The 20,609-nt window shown below is 42.7% G+C and overlaps 1 protein-coding gene across 2 annotated transcripts in view; it reads left to right on the top strand.

Moving 5' to 3' along the window:
- Positions 1–20,609, top strand: part of STAC (SH3 and cysteine rich domain) — a 174,743-nt gene that overhangs the window by 47,649 nt on the left and 106,485 nt on the right. For both annotated transcript variants that reach the window (XM_011964370.1, XM_011964369.1), the window contains exon 2: positions 18,698–18,974. In XM_011964370.1, coding sequence (XP_011819760.1) covers positions 18,698–18,974 — 277 coding nt within the window. The remainder of the gene's footprint in view (positions 1–18,697; positions 18,975–20,609) is intronic.

Below are 20,609 nucleotides of genomic sequence, written 5' to 3'. Positions count from 1 at the left end.
TTAGCTTTATTTTTCTCTCATCACACTCTTCTAACATGGTTGCTTGGTCGGAATTCTGTTCATCGCCTCTCGACAACATTTTGGGAAGGTCTCAGCTTTCATTGTTGGTCATAAGGGTCTCATTTTTAGGTATTAAAAATCTAATCCATCTAAAGCAAAATGTAAGTGTGACAGCTAATTCATTGCCCTTGCACTCATCCCCACCAACAGCCTCCTTCCTGACCCATCCACGATCGCCCCCGCTAAGGCCTAACCCTTGGGTTGAGAACCTGTGCTGGGAAAATGAGCTGTGGTCTGTTCTTTCAGTTAGCCTCCACCTTGCTTTTCCTCTCCACCTTTCTCACTTCCAAGTCCACAGGAGATTTTGCAAACAAGAGCTCTAGGGGGTCTCAATCATGTCCCACTCTGGATAAATGATGAGCAGAGCAGAACCTTCTCCATGCTAATGTGGGGCTAATGTGACTCCATGAAGAACACTGTGAGCCTCTGAAACACCTCGACCTTCGTTCGCACCCCAATATGCATCATATATGAATTCTTGTATGTGAAATCTTTGCAAGTTCTCCTTCAACCAGGATGGCCACAGGCCCCTAATGCAGTGTCCCTTCTGGGCCAGCCTCGGAAGTAAGTGCCAGAGAGCTCTGAGCCATTTATGTGCTTTGTTCTGTCTCCCCAAGGTGTCTACAGGCTGCCTGGCATGCTATTACTGCTCAACAATATGTAGGATAGGGACATTTTTCTGGAATTCTCTGGGAGATGCTGTGGTAAGCCTGTCTCTTATACACATCTAGATGTGTATAAGAGACAGGGTATACATATGTAACAAACCTGCACGTTATGCACATGTACCCTAGAACTTAAAGTATAATAATAATAAATAAATAAATAAAAAGAAAAGAAAAGAAAAGAAAAGAAATGAGTTAAATCTCCCATGCTACTAGATATATATAATAAAAACATCCCCAGTATATATTATGAAATGCAAAATCATGATACAGAAAAATATACATTGTATATTAGATGTGCGTTTTTTAAAAGAGGCAATCTATACACTCATACATAGGCATACAGACAGAACAGTGCTGGAAGAAGAAACTGTTCATAGAAGTTTTATCCTCAGTTGAACTAGAGATCTGATGTGAGAAGACTTACTTTTTTATAAGTTTCTTTTTTTGTACTATATTTTGTTTACCATGTATGTATCATTATTAATATTATAGGATGTAAATATGTAAGTATGAGTAAATTCTACCCTTGCTTAACACATTCAGCAATTATCTGTTGCTACAAGATGTTGTCAGGCTTATTAACACATTATCGAGCTCTTTTCCTCTTTTTTTTCTATTTCTACTAGAATGACTAATAGAAATAGAACACCACTATTAGGCCGACCGCAGGTAATAAGTTTGTAGGCAAAATTCATTAATGGATGTTAAAATTAGAGGGCAAGTGTATGGTACGAACAGGACATTTGCCATCTCAAAGTCTTATAGTCACATATTGAAATGACGTCTGGGATGATTTTTTTAAAAGTCTTATAGTCACATGATATTTATTACGAAGGGGAAAGGGGTAACTTTACAGTGGAGCAACCCGGCAAATACTACTTTAACCCAGCGACAAAAATTAATCACCAGTAATGGAAGATGTTGACATCAGGTGTTTCCTAATATGATGAACTAAGAAGAGCATATTGCTTTTGTCCTAGTCTTATGAAAACACATAACCTTAATATAATAGTCAGAAAACATCAGACAAACCCAACTTGAAAGACAATCTACAGAATAACTAGCCAGTAGTCTTCAAAAGGCTCAAGGTTATGAAAGACAAAGGAAGACTGACTGACTGAGGACCTGATACAGATTGGAGGAAGCTAAAGAAATAACAATTCATGGCAATATGGAATCCTGGATTGGATCCTGGACCAGAGAAAGGACAATAGTGAGACAAGTAATTCTGATAAGGCAAAATTCTACTAAGATCTGTAAATGAGTTGATAGTTTTATATCAGTGTTAATTTCCTGGTTGTAATCAATTTACTATGGTTATATAAGGTGTTAAGCAGGGGAAGCTGGATGAAAGGTGTGTATGAACTCTATCCTGCAACTTTTCTTTATGACTAATATTATTTTAAAAGAAAATGTCAGAAAAAGAAATACTCTGGGCTGGGAGTGGTGGCTCATCCCTGTAATCCCAGCACTTTGGGAAGCCAAGGCAGGGGGATGGCTTGAGCTCAGGAGTTTGAAGATAGACTGGGCAACATGGTGAGACCCTGACTCTACCAAAAATACAAAAAAGAAAAGTGAGGCATGGTGATGTGTGCCTGTGGTCCCAGCCACTCAGGAAACTGAAGGGGGAGGATCACTTGAGCCCAGGGGGGCAGAGGTTGCAGTAAGCTGAGATTGTATCACTGCACTCCAGCCTGAGTGACAGCAAGACCCTCTCTCTCAAAAAAACAAAAAACAAAACAAAACAAAAAAAGAGTATTTCAGATAATGTATTACTGGGTTGCTCTTTCATAGATAAAAGGAATCCAGAGCCCTCCTGAATTGAAAAATTCAGAATAATCCTCTGACACCTAATAGCTAATGTATAACATCCGTAGTTTTCTTTTTCTCACTTGATGTAATCTAACTCTAGGGTTTTTCTTAATTATCAGGAGGAAGCAAAGTCTCCCTTGTTCATTTGGCAAAGGAAACTGCCCTTATCTTATCTCTTGCTAGATAGATTATAAAAATCAAGGAAAGCATCAGATGAGGCTCTAAACAGAGTTGGGATTGTACTTGCTGCTGTAATTCTCCAAGCAGCCTTTAAAGCTTCAAGCTATTTAATAAAAATCCATTTACTAAGTTCCTGTAAATCTAACGTGTAGCTTTAGCAGCATACTGCAGTGGTTTGAAAATAAAAAGTCAAGGATTATACACATTGTTTGAAATACACAAAGTATTCTGCATATAAATTGTTGTCTTAATCTGTTAGCTACTTTTTTCAAGCCACAGATTTTTCTTGAGCCAATACAATATAGAAAAGCAGAACCAGACTAGAGGAAAGGTCTCCAGATGTGACTTAGAAGCTTGGGTTCAAGTTCTCACCCCACCACTAAGTTTAAGATCAAATTATATAACGTATACGAAAACAAGTTTTTAAATAAGGATAGGGTCACTAGTTTATTAAGTGGGCTGAACTCAGAAGGTTACCCTCAGCTATTAGCTTTATTTTTCTCTCATCACACTCTTCTAACATGGTTGCTTGGTCGGAATTCTGTTCATCGCCTCTCGACAACATTTTGGGAAGGTCTCAGCTTTCATTGTTGGTCATAAGGGTCTCATTTTTAGGTATTAAAAATCTAATCCATCTAAAGCAAAATGTAAGTGTGACAGCTAATTCATTGCCCTTGCACTCATCCCCACCAACAGCCTCCTTCCTGACCCATCCACGATCGCCCCCGCTAAGGCCTAACCCTTGGGTTGAGAACCTGTGCTGGGAAAATGAGCTGTGGTCTGTTCTTTCAGTTAGCCTCCACCTTGCTTTTCCTCTCCACCTTTCTCACTTCCAAGTCCACAGGAGATTTTGCAAACAAGAGCTCTAGGGGGTCTCAATCATGTCCCACTCTGGATAAATGATGAGCAGAGCAGAACCTTCTCCATGCTAATGTGGGGCTAATGTGACTCCATGAAGAACACTGTGAGCCTCTGAAACACCTCGACCTTCGTTCGCACCCCAATATGCATCATATATGAATTCTTGTATGTGAAATCTTTGCAAGTTCTCCTTCAACCAGGATGGCCACAGGCCCCTAATGCAGTGTCCCTTCTGGGCCAGCCTCGGAAGTAAGTGCCAGAGAGCTCTGAGCCATTTATGTGCTTTGTTCTGTCTCCCCAAGGTGTCTACAGGCTGCCTGGCATGCTATTACTGCTCAACAATATGTAGGATAGGGACATTTTTCTGGAATTCTCTGGGAGATGCTGTGGTAAGCAGTTCATCTAGTAGTTAAGGATACCTGGGCTTTAGAGTCAATCACTTCTAGATTCACCTGATTCACTTCTAGATTCACTAGATTCTAGATTCAGTCTTTCAGCTAATATTTATTGAGCATCTAACATGTGCCAGGCTCAGTTGGAGATTCTGAGAGACAGGGGTTAGTAGAGCAGTGAAAATTCTCTACCCTTGTGGAAACTACTTTCTAGCTTGTGAAGCAGATATTCAACAAAGAAACAAAAAAATGAACATATCAAGAAATCATATACCTCCTGATAATGATGTACCCGGAGGGACACAGAATCACTTCTGTGATATTTCTACCAAAAATATGTGTAACCTGACAGAATTGTGAAGAAACATCAGCAAGCCCACACTGGGGAACATTCTACAAGACAATTGTTCTGTACTCTTTAAAAATGTCACAAAAAACAACGAAAAGCTGACACTATTTCAAAACAAATGAGAATAAAAATACCTGAAAACTAAAAGAATGCATAATCCTAGATTAGATGCTGAAGCAGAGTTTTTAATGCTATGAAAGGTGTTATTAGTTCTGCTCAAGTTCTGTTCTGCTCATCGCTTGTCCAGAGTGGGCTGGGATTGAGGCCCCTTAGAGCTCTTCTTTGTAAAATTTGGGTATGAGTTGCATTAATGTATTACATTAATGTTAATTTACTATGTTGTATTTACATTAAAATGTGGTTATTCTTGAGAGAGATAGAATGAATGAAGTTTTGGGGAATAAAAGATCCTGATGCTTGCAGTTTATTCCCAAACAGATCAGTGATGATAACAATAGCAATGACAACAACAAATCACAGTAATATCTGGATGTCAGAAAGAACAATAAAAATCAAATAGTCCAAAATGTTCATAGTTGTTGAATCTGGGTGAAGGGTATACCAGCATTCATGGAACTATTATTGCAGATTTTCTACAAGCTTACAAGTCTTCAAAATAAAAAGTTAAGAAACAAAATCAAATAGTAATAAGTGCTCTGAAGAGGAAATGGGGATAGAGCACAGGGATCAGGGGTAGTCTCTTGTGAATGACCTTCGAGTAGAGACCTGAAGGAAATGAGAAGTAAGAAGACCCTGGGAAGGGAAGAGGATTACAGGAAGACAGAACGACAGGGGTGAAGGCCCTGACATAGCAGTTTTTCTGGTGTGTCTGTGATCAGCAAGGAGGCCAGAGGGACTGGTGCAGAGTGAGTGATGAAGGAGAATGGTAAGAATGATCAGAGGTCAGATCACGGAAAGGACGTTAGATTTTATTGTAACTACAGAGAAACTATGCTAAGGTTTTGAGCAGAGTAGTAAAATGGTCTGACTTCCATCTTAAGTAATCACTCTTGGCCACTTTGAAGGAAGTATGGAGCGTGGAGCCAGAAATAGAATATAGTTAATATATTCAGTCAGGGAGACCTTGAGGATGGCATTGTACAGGTGAGACCAGTTGTCAGATTGGGATGATGATAGTAGAGGTAGTGTGAAGTGGGTGGATTCTGCATATATTTTGAAAGTCCCATTGACTAATGTATTGGCCGATCGACTGAATATGAAGAGGAAGGGAGAAATTGGAGTCAAGGATGATTCCAAGGTTTGAGGTCTATTAACTAGATAATATGCTATGCCCTTTACTAACTTAGAGTCTGTGAAATGAGGAAGTAAGCTGGAGGACTGCTTCCTAGAGGTCTTCAAGGACACACCAGTCAGGAATTCAGGAGCCTTTCTCTAGAATAATCCAGCTGTTTCATTTGACCTTCCCAGGTCCCACTATGAACCTCTGGTCCTTGTGCTGCCCCAGAGAACACATGAGGGGTGCGAGAGCACAGAGAGTATTCCTTATGACTGCCAAGATTCCTGCACCCCTCTAGGCCTTGTCCATTGCAGGAGGAGGCCTGGGAGTGGTGGGGAACTGGTTGGAACCTGCTCAGAGCCTGCACAGTTCTCTCTCTCTCTGTCCATAAGGGGTAACATATGTAGCATGGAAGATACATCCTCCCCTTGCATGTCCTTGGGCCAACTCAAGGCTATACACTTGTTTTCTGGGTTGAACACACTCTTCGATATTGCCTGGCCACCATGGTAGCTCTTCAATCTTGAGTATGTGCCCCTACTTCTCCTTGCCTCCTTGGAATTGAGTTGTATAACTCTGCCTTTGGTTTCAGGCCACAGGGTCCATAGGAACATTGTTATCTGTTTCACTCTGCTCCAACTCCTTACACTATACTGGCTTGATACCCTCATGTACTCACCTGGTTTCTTGAATCTGGCCCCTGCCTGACCCAGGCTGCTGGAAGAGAAGACTGTAAGAATATATTATAAAAGGAAGCTGGAAGTCATAATTCAGGTGAAAAGGGTTGGAGTTGGTATGTCTTGGAGAGGAGAGATGAATACAGGAGATATTTTTAAGGAAAGGGAGATTAGCCTTGGTTACTGGTAGAAAATGGGGTTCAAGATGAGAGAAAGGAGGACTCAAGGAGTCTTCTAGGCCAGAGCATTGTTCTAGGCCAGAAGGTTGAAGAGATGCTTCATCTGTCATTTTCTTCCCGCTAAATGTGGGAAATTCAAACATGTAAGGCAGGCAATCCATTCACTCAATTACTCACTAAACATAGAATGCCTATCCTATGCTGAAACCTGTACCTGCATGTTGGAGATCCAAAGATGAAAAGAATAGTCCTTGACCTCAGTGTATAGAATAAGAGTATGCAGAATGTCAGTTGTGGTGACGTACTGCTGCAGGTAGAATGATAGGGCACCTGCATGCATAGAATATTGAGCTCTATGTGGAGGAGTCAGGGAGAGCCTGAGGCAGAGCATTAGAAGCAATATTGGAGCTGAGACTTAGATAATGAGCAGCAGGTCTCCAGGAACATATGTGAGAGAAGATGTCCCAGACAATACAGCATGGACAAGATAATCTACCCAGGTTTCCATCTTTATTAACCAGTGGAGCACATGCTAGATATATTTGCCTGTGCAACAGTAGAAATACTATAGAAATATCCTCAGTGCAGCTCTTTCTTATTGCAATTGATGTTTTAGGAGCACAGTATTTGCCTCAGCGAGCTTTTATGGAGTACTATATTAATTTGCTAGACCTGCCATAAGAGAGTACAACAGACTGAGTGGCATAAATAGCAGAAATTTATTTTCTCGCAGCTCTGGAGGCTAGAAGTCCAAGATCAAGGTATTGGTTTCTTTTGGGGCCTTTCTCCTTGCTTTGTAGATGGTCACCTTCTCACTGTGTCCTCACATGATTTTTCCTCTGTGTGTCTAAATTTCCTCTTCTTACAAGGACACCAATCAGATCGGACTAGGGTACACCCTAATGACCTCATTTTAAACTATCTCTGCAAAAGCCCTATCTCCAAATAAAGTCATATTCTGAGGTACTGGGGATTAAGGCATCAACATAAGAATTTGAGGAGGGATACAATTCACCGGTAGCAGATACCCACTATTTGCAAGGCATTGATAAATGAAACCTAGCATAGTACTGAATGTAAATCCTTCTGTTCTGCTGTCCATCACTTAATCTCTAGAACTACTTGATGTGTAAATTGGAATCTAGAAAGGTCCATACTGTAAAATCCTCACTGCTCTCAACACAGTTTTTCTACCTTTTAGACAGCCAACCAGCCATCATATTTCCATCTTCTCTGTCTTTCATTGACCTTCCTAGGGCTCAGCATTCTCTTTTTCTTGGGGGGAAACACCAGTATGGTCCCTGGGGTTGTACACTTTCTCCCCACTGTCACATCACAACAGGAGCAGCAACTCGGAATGCAGAGTGGGGAGTGGCCACTGCCACCCGTGTTGGGTTTGATGGCCATGGCATCAGACAGCTTGGTGTGACTCCTACCTGAGGAGCTGGATGGCTCAGAACCCATATTCTCAGTTGCAACCTCAATGCCACTGGGCAGGCAGGGGCTCTCTCTGACAGGATTCCAGGTCTGAGGAGCGTGCTCTGAAACTTGCCATACAATCCATTATAACGCAGGTCCTATCTCTCTGAACTCACCTCTTCATTCTCCCTGTAAAGGAAGCCTCTTGCCCAAAACATCAATGAGCAATGTACTGAATTTACTGAAGAATTTGAGGAGAAAAAAAAAAGGGAAAGAGGTTTATAAAGTACACTTCCATCAGTAGTTCTCTTACTCAAAAATCTCTGCCTCCATACCAACCCAGAATTTGTTTTCTCCCTGCTCTTTCTGGCACAACTTCCTCATGGCAGCCTCCCTTCACCCCCAACTCCTTTTCTATTACTGCTTGTCATCTCATAACTCACACCTTAAATCTGCAAACTTCACTTCTTCTCAGTATTCAGTGGAACAAAGGGCTATTGTTTTTAAATTGAGATTGGTCCTTGGAACCGTCTTCCCCAGCTAGGTAGCTTCTCAAAGTATTTCTTCTGAATATATACAGTTCTGTTTCCTAAGAGGAATCTCTGAATCAGCTCTGAAGGTGATACAATCGCCCTGTATTTTTACACTGGCATCCACATGCCTTACCAGATATGGCAGAGGTGCGGTGGGGATTTTGAGAAGTCAGAGTTATGAAGTAGCGCTCAAGTGCCAGACACCTTGCCAGATACTTTAGATGCTTCATTTTATTTAATCCTCACAACAAATCTGCAGAGAACCTATTATTACTCTTATTTTATGGATGGGGAATTTGGGACTCAGAGAAGTTAAATAACTTTCTACACTCACACTGCTGGAGACCAGCAAAGCTGGAAGGGCAACAAAGCCATTCTGACCGCAAAACCTTCACTGTGTCTCTTCCTCAGGTATGGAAGGCTCCTCTATCTCTGCACACAAGGGGAGCCTTAAAACTTTTGCTTTAGGTCCGGCGTGATGGCTCACATCTGTAATCTCAGCACTTTGGGAGGCCGAGGCAGGTGGATCCCCTGAGGTGAGGAGTTCAAGACCAGCCTGGCCAACATGGTGAAACCACGCCTCTACTAAAACTACAAAAATTAGCTGGGTATGGTAGTGGGTGCCTGTAATCTCAGCTACTCAGGAGGCTGAGGCAGGGAGAATTGCTTGAACCCAGAAGGCAGAGGTTGCAGTGAGCCAAGATTGTGTCACTGCACTCCAGCCTGGGTGACAGAGTGAGACTCCATCTCCAAACAAACAAACAAAGAAAAAAAACTGTCGCTTTACTAAGCATCTCAAAGCATCTCATCTTCTATGGACCTCAGACGTGCCACTTAGCATCTTTCGGTCCCATTTTCTCAATCTATAAGATTTGGGCACATTATTTAACTTCTTTCTACCACCCTCTCCTTATCCATAAAATAGGGACAGTAATAGTACCTGCCTCATAGGGTTAGCTTGACAATCCAAAGACAACCCATGTAAAGTCCTTAGGCTAGAGCCTGGTGTGTAATAAGAGTACAATAACTACTTGGTAGTAAATGTATATCATTACTATGTACCAGTCACTGTGCTTCCTGTTGGAAGTGGCTTCATGGTCTGCAGGAGAGCCCCAGGGCAGGAGGTAGGAAGGGTGGTAACACATCGCACATGCGGCGCACTGGGGTCATGTAGGAGGGAGCGTCCAGAACCACCTGCAAGGAGGGCCAGGCTAAACTCCACAGAGAAGTGAAAGTTAGGTGAACCAGGCATGCTTCAGATACACTGAATGAGACACAGACCTCCCAGGAAGAACAAACCAAAGCACTTAAGGTTTATGTATCACTGGAAAACTGGGGCATGCTCTTAGTGTATCTAGGTGCATGGGGTGCAGAAGGGGATGCCTGGAAATAATACTGGACAGGTGATGGCTGCAATCCAGCAGGAAGGGTCCCATATCCCACAGTAAGGAACCTGGTATAACCTAGAACTGAGGGAGGCCTTCAGAACACTTAAACAGTTGAATTACATGTTTTAACGTTGATTCATACTTCAAGGTTTGAAAGAATGCCTCTGACTATTTCAGCCTCCATTGATAGCTCCTGTTTCTGACATTTTAGAGTAGGCAGTGATCAAAACACTCAGCTTCACTTATTAATGTAAATATAGGGCTGTGTCACCCTCAGAAAGTTTTATGTGTTGCTATTTTTCTCCAGAATTAGATCTTAGACTTCCTAAAAGTGGAGACCATTTAAAGTCTTTTGTATTTTCTCACCATGCTGAATTCTCAGAGCTGGAAGGGAACTTTGCAACCACTGAGCTCATCCTCTATATTTACTGGTAGAACCTAAGCCAAGGAGCTTGAGAGACTTGCCCACGACCACACATTTCATCAGCGGCAGAGCATGCAGTCAATCATATCTAGTAACTGTTGCTTTACCAATACAGTCACTAATAACTGGTTTTTGGAGCTGGCTATGACAGAGCCAGGTAGATGTAAGAAGAATATTTCAACTTTGAAGTCGCCATCCAAACTAAAGCAAATCAGTACCTGGAATGTATTGTACTTGCTGTAAAAGAAATCAAGCTGTGAGTGGGGAAAAACTGTTGGTGAGAAATTTAATCCTCATACTAAACAATACATGTCTAAAGACCCCCAATGCTCACTGTCTGTCCATTGGGTTCACATGTAAAATGCTAGCAGTGAATGTGGAAAGTGCTTTGACAAACTACACCATTAGCCAAACTTGGGATAGATGAGGTGAATCTGCATGGCGGCTGGAGTGTGAAGGGAGCTGGCTTCGCGAGTCAATGCGCGAGGGTTATTGGGTCACATTATGAGAGTTATGTGCTCAATTCTTAGATGTCATCATTTAATGGTTTAATATTTTCTCAGAAAAATGGAAATAATGAGCATTTCAATGCTCTTTATTCATTGAACAAGACACAAGTATTTTAGAAAAGTTAACAGGTTAAAAAAAAAATGTCCATTTAAAAATCAAAGATATAGACCACATGTGAGCATCAAGGAGGAAGCATTTGCTTGTCAAAGGTCCCCTGATGACTTCATTTCTATCCAGAAGTAAAAGTCAGTGCATTAATGGTACAGAGTTAAATAGCCAAGGAAATGACTGTGTAGTGGCAACCGACTTTATGGTTAAATGTCAGTGGGCAGGAAACAGTTGATATGGTGACTGTGCCTCCTAATTTACTGCCTGTGTGGGCAGACTCTTTGCATCAGAACCACCCCTTTCCCATATAGCGTGGACTTTAGATCCTGGCAGAAACAATCAAGTGCACACTGGCTAATTAACTTGATGTGCCACTGCAGAACAGGCTGGTAAATCAATACACCTGCTATTGCATTCACCCTCAGGCTACAATTCTCTGTGTTCCAGTGCTCTCATGACTCCCAATTTTTGCATTCCCTGACTAATTGCCATAGAAGTAGTGTTGCTCAACCTGGCAACCACATGGATTATTGCTGAAATTCTGGCAGGCACCAGAAAATAAAACACACGAAGCAGAGAAATTTTGCTAAGAGCACATCAAGGGTGGGATATCTTATGAAAGTCCATTTGGCTTTAGAAGCTTTGTAGACAGACGGGTCTGTATGAGGGTCTTCATTCTGCAACTTCCTAGCCATTTAACTTTGGGCAAGTTGCCATTTTTCTGTTTTGTCATCTGTAAAATGAGGAAATAACCTAAAATGGACCCTCTATGCTACCTTCCCATCCTACCACTGTGCATTGCTCTAGTCCATTCACCCTCCCCTGTCTCTGAAATGGTTATTCCACATCTCCCTCTTTCAGCTTCTGACATCTCCTCCCTCCATCTCCCATTGTCTCTGACTCAGGAGACAGACTTTTTTTCTTTATTCACTGAGAATATAGAAGCAATCAAAAGAGAAAAGCCACATCCAGCCAATACCAATTCCACCAGCTCTTCTCCATCTTTCTCCTTACAGCAGCCTGCCTCACTCCAATCTAAAGACAATCCTTCTTCTCAACTGCCCAGGGACATGGCTCCAGCATGCCCCTTTCTCTCTTATGCATCATCAGATTTAACACATGCTGGAGTAAGCTCCTGTATTTAAACAAACTATGACAGAAAAACTCCCTGGATGCTACATTTCCCTTCAGATATTGCCCCTTTTCACTAATCTTCTTTATAGCAAAGCTTCTCAAACCAACTGTCCATGTTCACTACCTCTGCTCACTTTTCCCTCTGCTCACTTTTCCCTCTGCTCACTTTTCTTCCAGCCATCCTCTCCTGAAACCTCCTCAGTTAGGTTTTCACACTCACCACTTCACTGAATCTGCTACTATTAAGGTCTTCCAAAGACATTCCCTTTACCAAATACAATAGCCAATTCCTAAACCTCTCCTTACTTGACATTATTATTTAAGATTCATTTCATGCTTTTGGCTATTCTCTCTTCTTTGAATCATTTTCCTCCCTCAGCTTCTAACACACTCCTCTCTTTGGGTCTTCTCCTTCCTTACCAGCCTCTCCTTCTCAAGTTCCTTTGCTTGTCCTTACCAATCTTCTTGTCCTCTAAATACTGGAATGTCCCAGAGCTCTGTCCTCAGATCACTTCTCCGTGTCTGCACTCACTGCCTATGTAGTGATCTCATCTAGTCTCATGGTTTTAAATACCATCAATATGCTAATTACTCCCAAGGTATTACTCCAGCTTGGACCTTTCCCTGGAATCCCAGAATCATATATCCAGCTGCCTAACTGGCAGCCCCACTTGAATTCCAAATAAGCATTTCAAACTTACTCAAAACTCAACTCCAAATTCAGCCATATCTTACCATAACTATGCAAGGCCAAGCTAAAATTACTTCTCATCAGGATTATCGCAAGAGTCTCCTCTCCCAACTTGTCTCCCTGTTTCCATCTTGCCCTCCTACAGCCGGTATTCCACACAGCTGCTAGAGTGACCCTTTTAAATAAAAGTCAGAGCCTGTCACTCCCCTGTTCAAAACCATCACCCTTAGCCCTTGCCATGACCTACAATGTCCAGCAAGAAACTAGCCTTGGCATCTGCTCTTTCTCTCCCCCATCGTTCTTATCCAGACGCACCGAGCTCCCAGTGCTTTTCAAATACCATGCCCTTGCTCTCTTGTTGGGGCCTCAGCTCTAGGTTTTTCCACTGCCCACAATGCTCTTCTCCAGCATTGCTCACTCACTTACTTCATGTCTCTGTTCCACTGTCAGCGGTCAGAGAAGCCTTCCTTGTCACCTTCTAATGCCCAGCTCTGGCCTTATTTTCCTTCGTACCTCCTCTCCCTGTCCAAATTTATATTATTTACCACTTTGGTTATCTACTTATAGTCTATCTCCACCCACTAGATCTTAAAACCTTAAAATGAAGGTTTTAATCCTGTTTTTTACTGCCGTAGCCCCCAAATCAAGGTCTATGCCTAACTCAGAGCAGTACCCATGGTAGACATTCATTGAATTATTATTATTAATATTATTATTACTATTATATAGATGGAGTTTCACTCTTGTTGCCTAGGCTGGAGTGCAATGGCACGATCTTGGCTCACCACAACCTCCGCCTCCCGGGTTCAAGCAGTTCTCCTGCCTCGGCCTCCTGAATAGCTGGGATTACAGGCATGCACCACCACGCCTGGCTAATTTTGTATTTTTAGTAGAGACAGGGTTTCTCCATGTTGGTCAGACTGGTCTCGAACTCCTGACCTCAGGTGATGCACCCGCTTCAGCCTCCCAAAGTGCTGGGATTGCAAGTGTGAACCACCACACCCGGCCTGAATGAATTATTGAATGAATGATCCCCTACCCATAAGGTTGCTAGAATGATTACATGAAGTAAATGATATAGAGTAGTTTCAAGCACATGGTAAGGTTCTGAAGAATATCTGTTTCTTTTATCATTATTATTATAAATAAAATGGAGCTGGGCCATGGCAGTGGTACATGGAAGCTGATCACTTTGTGACATCTGTGATGATCAGGGTTTGCTTCTATTTCTACATTTCATATGTTCTCTTCTGGCCTCTGCTCTTTTGGGATAATTAGAGAAAGCATGTTCCTTTAAGCTCATGTCTAGGGCTTAATTTAACTTGTAGATTTTCTTTTAAGATTCCCACTTGAATAAGTCACACTGACTTCCAAAACAGATTCTCCAGCTCTAGAGGCAGGCAGGGTCCAATGGCTTGATACAATTTCCACGCCACATCCCCCAGAGCAAGAAAAATGTGGCAGGTCTCCTGGCATCATACTTGAACATCATACATCAACTTCCAGGGAACACAGAACACCACGCTGCGTATGACAAAGGGTTTGAAAGGAGAAGTAAAGCACGTGAGCACAGGAGGGAGACAAGACTGGATATGTGTAAGCATCCTCCCTGTCACTTTCCTTGTCCTGCCAGCAGAGGCCATGCAGTGACATTTGATGCTTTCCTTTGATAAACAGGGCATGCTCTTTTATCATTTTTTTAGAAATTTGAAATATATAAAATGAAAGAAATAGTTCCCCAAAAAGCAGATTTGCTTTCCTGCTCCACATCCTCACTGATGGCCAGAAGTAGTATCATCTCCCTGGAGGTGGGGGGTGACTCTCCTCCACTGCTCCATCCCTCCTCTAAAGATTCAGCAGCAGTGGAAAGAGCATGGGGATGGGGACTGGAGGAAGGCAGATTCAATCTGAACCCTAGTCTTGATTCACAGAAGCTGTGTGACCTTAGGCAAGTTGCTTAACCACCCTCAGCTTCCATTTCTCCAGGGGTAAAATCGCATCATCACCAAATGGTTGGAAGGATTAAGATAGGTTGCCTGGCAAAGCACTTAGCTCAGCTCCGTATTTCCAGCTCCTTGTTTCCCCCTTTTGCCCCCCATCATCCACCATCCACTTATATCCTGTGGAGTTCTCAGAGGGCTCTCCCACACATTATCCTCTGCGACTCTCACGTCAGGGTGGGTGTTATTCTGATTTTGAGACATGAGTAGTCAATTTATTGAATCATCTGAACTCAGTAGGGAGCAAACAGAAACTGATTTTGATTTTTCTGTGTGATGTTGTTTACTTTGATAAACCTCTCCCTGGGTTGCACATCCCATGACAAAACCTTGTCAGATTCCTTACCTTCCTGTTCAGTTTAATGTATTAAATGCTCTTCTAAAATAAAACTTCAGTCTTACCTCCTGTGTAAGCCTCCCTTCCTCCAGCATCAGTCCAGCATCAGCCTGAAGGACTTGAAGTGAAGAGGGTCTGCACTGCTCCTTTGCAGCATCCAGGTCCTCACCTCAATGTGGCTCAATCTCAATGAATGATTCTCTCATAGGCCTCCTCACTTAGCTTTTTTCAGAGATGGAGTGTCCTCTTCAAAATCAATGCTATGCTTCCAAGGACTCAGGACTCACTGCCCTGTATCCATCAGGATACACTAGCTTATGCCTCAACAATAAGCAACTCCGCAATAACTCAGGGACACCTCCCTCTTCCTCCTTCTTTGGTAGCTCTGACTCCTCTGTTAGTCTGAACTGTAGGGCAGAGGGAAAGGGACAAAAGTCTTAGCTGGTCCAGTGTTTCTGACCTTTCTGCAGGTTGTTACAGCTTCTCTGGCTAGCCTTTTCTAGCTGATCATGCCCTATTAGCAGCCCTAGTGGGGCTTTTCAGAGGGCTTTGCAGGGCCTCTCTTTTGTATGGCTCCCTGAAGTGGAGAGCTGGCTTCACACAACCACACCTGACCTCAGGAGGGCAAAGAAATACAATCCCACTACATGCAGGAGGGTGGAGAGAACAGCATTGTACCGGTTATCTATTGTTGTGTACACACTATAGGTACCCAATTTAATGACTTAGAACACCAGTCATCTTTTTAGTTGAAGAGTGTGTGCGTTGACAATTTGACAAGGACTCAGCTGGATAGTGCTTCTGGTCTCATCTAGACTCCCTTATTCCTGCAGGACAGCAGGGTGGCTCTGCTTCTGGACTGTATCCTAAAGTGGCAGGGAATTGACTGGACCATGTGTCTCATAATCCTTCAGGCTTCATTGGGCAGTTTGGTAGGTATCTAGAGGGTGGACAGAAGTATGCAAGGCTTCTTAAGGCCTGGGCTTGGCACTGCCTTAAAATTGCTTCTGCTACCTTCTATTGGTCAAATTTCAGAAACCAACAAGATTCAAGGAGTGGGAAACTAGACTCCACTTTTGATAGATTGAGATGCAAATTCACATTGCACAGTGCATGGATAAGAGAAAGGGGAGAGAACTGCAGGCTTTTTGTAGTCTACCCCAAACACTAATGACCACCATATCTTCCTGGACTTCTGAAGTGGAACTTAGGGGATTAAGACAGAGGTGGTTGGGCTTGGCAAGGCCATGTAAACTTGTCTGATATATTGTGTCGGGGGAGTCTGACCAACTTATGGAGACCTCATTAGACAAGAGTACTGAGCACCATTTGTTTATTTCTCTCTTTTTAAATTACTTTTGTGATTTTATTTTTAATGACATAAAATAATTGTACCTATTTATGGAGTACGTAGTGATTTTGCAATGCATATAAAGTATAGTGATCACATCAGGGTAATTAGCATATCCATAACATCAAATATTTATCATTTTTTTTATGTTGGGAACATTCAGAAGTATCCTCCTTCTAACTATTCGAAACTATATAATATATTATTGTTAACTATAGTTATCCTACAGTGCTGTAGAGCACTAGAACTTATTCCTCCTATCTAGCTGTCATTTTTTTATATAAAAAATCTTTCCCTATCCACCTTTCGCCCTGCCCTTCCCAGTCTCTAGTATCCTCTGTTCTACTTTTAACTTCTATGAGATCAACTTTTTTTAGCTTCCACATGTGAGTGAGAACAGGTAGCATTTAACTTTCTTTTCCTGGCTTATTTTATTTAACATAATGTCCTCCTGTTCCATCTATGTCATCCACAAATGACAGAGTTTCATTCTTTTTTATGGCTGAATAGTATTTCATCATGTACATGTACCATATTTCCTTTATTCATTCATTGTGTTGTTGGACCAATAGATTGACTCCATATCTTGGCTACTGTGAATAGTGCTACAATTAACATGGGCGGGGGGGCAGATGTCTCCTCAGTGTAATGATTCCCTTTCATTTAGACAAATTCCCAGCAGTGGGATTGCTGAATCACATGGTAGTTCCATTTGTAGCTTTTTGAGGAACCCCCATACTGTTCTTCATAGAGGTTGCACTAGTTTGCATTCCCACAAACAGTGTCTATGAGTTCCCTTTTCTCTGCATTTGTCATTTTTGTCTTTTTGATAATAGCCATTGTAACTGGGGTGAGATGATGCTTCACTGTGGTGTTGATTTGCATTTCCCTGATGATTAGTGATGTTGAACTTTTTAAACATATTTGTTAGCCATTTGTATGTCTTCTTTTGAGAAACGTCTGTTCAGATCATTTTCTCATTTTAAAATTGGATTGTTTGGAGGGTTTTGTTTTTTTTTTTTTTTTTTTTTGCCATTGAGAGGCTTAAGTTTCTTGTATATTCTAGATATTAATCTCCTGTCTGATGCATATTGTGCAAATGCTTTTTCCCATTCTCTGGGTTGTCTCTTCACTCTGTGTCAATGGGGATTATGCCATGCACACAGCACATCTCACCCCCGCAGCCTGGGTCTGCATGATCCATTGATCGTAAGAGAGACTGGTCCATCATTGCATTGCAGCTCCGGAAACTAAAACAATCACTTTCTTTCAAGACCAAGAGTTTATGGAGCAAAAGTGCTGACAGCTTCTTCCAGTTTCCTTTGCTGTGTAGAAGCTTTTTAGTTTGATATCTGAGCATCTTTTTTCTGAAGCTTTGGGCCATACATGTTTATTCCAGGCAACAGAAAGAACTCCCATGGATATTCAATTACAAAAAGAAACCACCTTAAAGGGGAAGTGACCTGTTGCTGGGTGAAAAGAAAAACTATGTACTAAGGACTAGTGATGAGAAAGCAGAGTACACAGGAGAGACTTTTAGAAGGCCACTGTGGGGATGGACAGAGCAAGGTGCACCATGGTACAAGCTGTCATCAGGGTGCAGAATCCTCCAGTTCCTAGATCCAGAATAGAGGGGTAGATTAAACTCAAACCCAGAGCTGCCAGAATCCTGTGCTTTTCCAAACCTGTTTTGGTGCCTTTTCATAAGCCCCAGAGGCAAAGGAGAAATAGTCTAGTTTGTCATGGCCAAAGCAAGAGGGAGGGCAGCAGGAAGAGCAGAGAAAGTCAAAGGGATAATACAATATGTCCTATGTCCTACACACACACACAGGTTACTTATCCATATGCTTCAGAACCAAGCAGACTTGAGAGTTCCTGGTTTGTGCTCTGTGGATAGTTTAGCGAGATCGATTTTGAGTCAGACAATAGACTCTGCTGCTTTGCTGTGTGCAGACAGGTGGCTGCTAAGTGATCATAAGAGAGAAAGGCCAGCTTTACACATGTAGCCTTTGAGTCCATGAGTATGTATACTTAATATTTCCAATGATTCAAATTCAAAAGGCAAATTATGTCAAAACTCAATGTGGTGGGACACTTTGACAGCACACTGGTAGGACTTTAAGGAGACAGGTGGGGAGGAGCAGGGGCAGAAGCAAGGGCAAAATGGGACCTCTTTCTGCTCATCTGGCTTAGTGGCAGGGGCAGGGGAAATTCCCTCTTTACTAGGCACTGCCATCACCCCACCCACACAGGGACATTTATGAGCCTGCTCAAGGCTGAGGGTGTCCGTGGGGACTGTGCAGCGCACACAGCAGACCTAACCCCCAGAGCCTCGGTCTGCTTGATCCATTGGTCGTAAGAGAGACTGTTCTGTCATTGCATTGCAGCTCCAGAAACTAAAACGATCACTTTCTTTCAAGACCAAGAGTTTACGGAGCAAAAGTGCTGACAACTTCTTCCAGCGAACCAACAGTGAAGACACGAAACTGCAAGCACACATGGTGGCTGAGATCAGCCCCAGCTCCAGCCCACTCCCTGCTCCAGGAAGCCTGACGTCCACACCCGCCAGGGCTGGCCTGCATCCAGGCGGCAAGGCTCATGCCTTTCAGGATTACATCTTCAAGAAGCCCACTTTCTGTGATGTCTGCAACCACATGATAGTGGGTAAGGCCTTCTCCCACCCCTTTCTCCAGATCCCAGCACCCCAGAAAGCTGAGCGAGAGTGGTGTGCCACGGGGCCAGGTGCCTGCGGACAGATGCTAGGCCTCAGAGATTTACATGCGGGAAGATCATTCAGGAGTGCTTTGGGGAACAGTATTTGTGAGAAGGTAAGGGAAGCAGCACTGGGGAGTGGGAGAAGTTGGGTTGTGATATAGTTGTAATCAGGACTTCAGCTGATCCCCTGGAGATCCCTAAAGCCCTTTAGCGTGTTCTTGCATTGAAGCCCGAGGTCTGGGTCTTTGAACACCTGCATCAGCCCGTCACTGCATATAGGCAACGAGTGAGACTTGGAATCCTTGTTGTTTCCCAAGAAAACGCCAATATCTGTCATATGTGTATGGTCATATCAGTGACATCCAATATGGTCTGGAAGTCAGGGTTCTGCAGTTCTCCTCACCCTTTACCAAGGCTCAGTTAAGGGGTAGGATATTCAAAATGGTGGGTAATATTAATCCTTCTTATCGTCGCCCAGGCTTGTTGTTCTTTTTTTCAGACCTTTTTTTTGTCCTGTTGTTCTTTTTTTGTCGTTCTTCTTCCTTTTTTTCTTTTTTTTGGTGGCGCTTCTTAGGAGTGGTTGTTTTATTCGTCGATTTTTTCCAGCAGGTTGTTTGCTAGCCGCCCTCGTAAGTAGTTTTTTTGTGGTGCTGAGTTTTTTAGTTGTTTTTTAATGGTGGTGTTTTTTTCTCCTTCCTGCGTCTTCTTCTCATCTGCTGTTTTTTTGCTGCTGCCTCCTCTTTTTTGTTGTTTCTTCTTTTTTCTTTTTTTTTTCTGCTGTCTTCTTGTTGCAGTGGTGTGGTCGCCTCATGCTGTTCTTCTGGTGGCGAGGATTGTTGGTGTGTGCAGCGTCTGTTGGGGTTGTGGGGGGGGTGTGGCACTGTGACTTCTACTGGCATTTCATTAGCTGAATTAAGTTATGTGGCCAAACCCATAGTCAAGGCAGAGGCAACCCCCTAGCCCCCACCTGCTGTCTCTAGTAGCAAGGACTGCAAGCCACCTGGCAAAGGGCTTGGATACAGGGAGGGGTGGAGAACGGGCTCAGTATCTCATCTACCATTTAGGATGCTCTCTGGATTACTGATCTTGTTTTGTTTGGTAGAGTCTGCTAAGTCTTGGAGCTCCCGCCCTTCCACTTCACATCTCCATATGGACTTAATGCCTAGCATCTGACTGTCAGCTTGGGGCTGCTGGGCCGGGGGTGGTGGGAGGGTCTCATCATGTCTCACGCTTACAGTACTTAGACACTTCGGCCTCTAACTTAGTTTCTGTGCCTGCCTGGCTTCTGAATCTGTGTCACTTTCAATTTCCACACAAATTTCCAGTGGGCCTTTTCAAGGCAGTGTTATTCATAAATAACCCTTAAATAGGTGACAATGAGCCTCCATTTTAGATCCCATTGTGATGAGTGTGAAAAGACAGAGGATGTGTTTTTAAAACTGAGTAACGGAAATGAGTTCACCTCTGAGGCATGTCATAGTCGTTACCCTAAAGAGGATTCTAGGTACACCTCAAGTACAACAATTTTGAAAGACCCTATTTTGAACATCACTAAAAAACAGTCCTATGCTAAAGAGAATTGCA

Source organism: Mandrillus leucophaeus, unplaced genomic scaffold (assembly GCF_000951045.1).
Source record: "Mandrillus leucophaeus isolate KB7577 unplaced genomic scaffold, Mleu.le_1.0 Scaffold695, whole genome shotgun sequence".
NCBI lineage: Eukaryota > Metazoa > Chordata > Mammalia > Primates > Cercopithecidae > Mandrillus > Mandrillus leucophaeus.
Note: the sequence above shows the minus strand (reverse complement) of the source record. Positions and strands in the feature narration are given on the sequence as shown.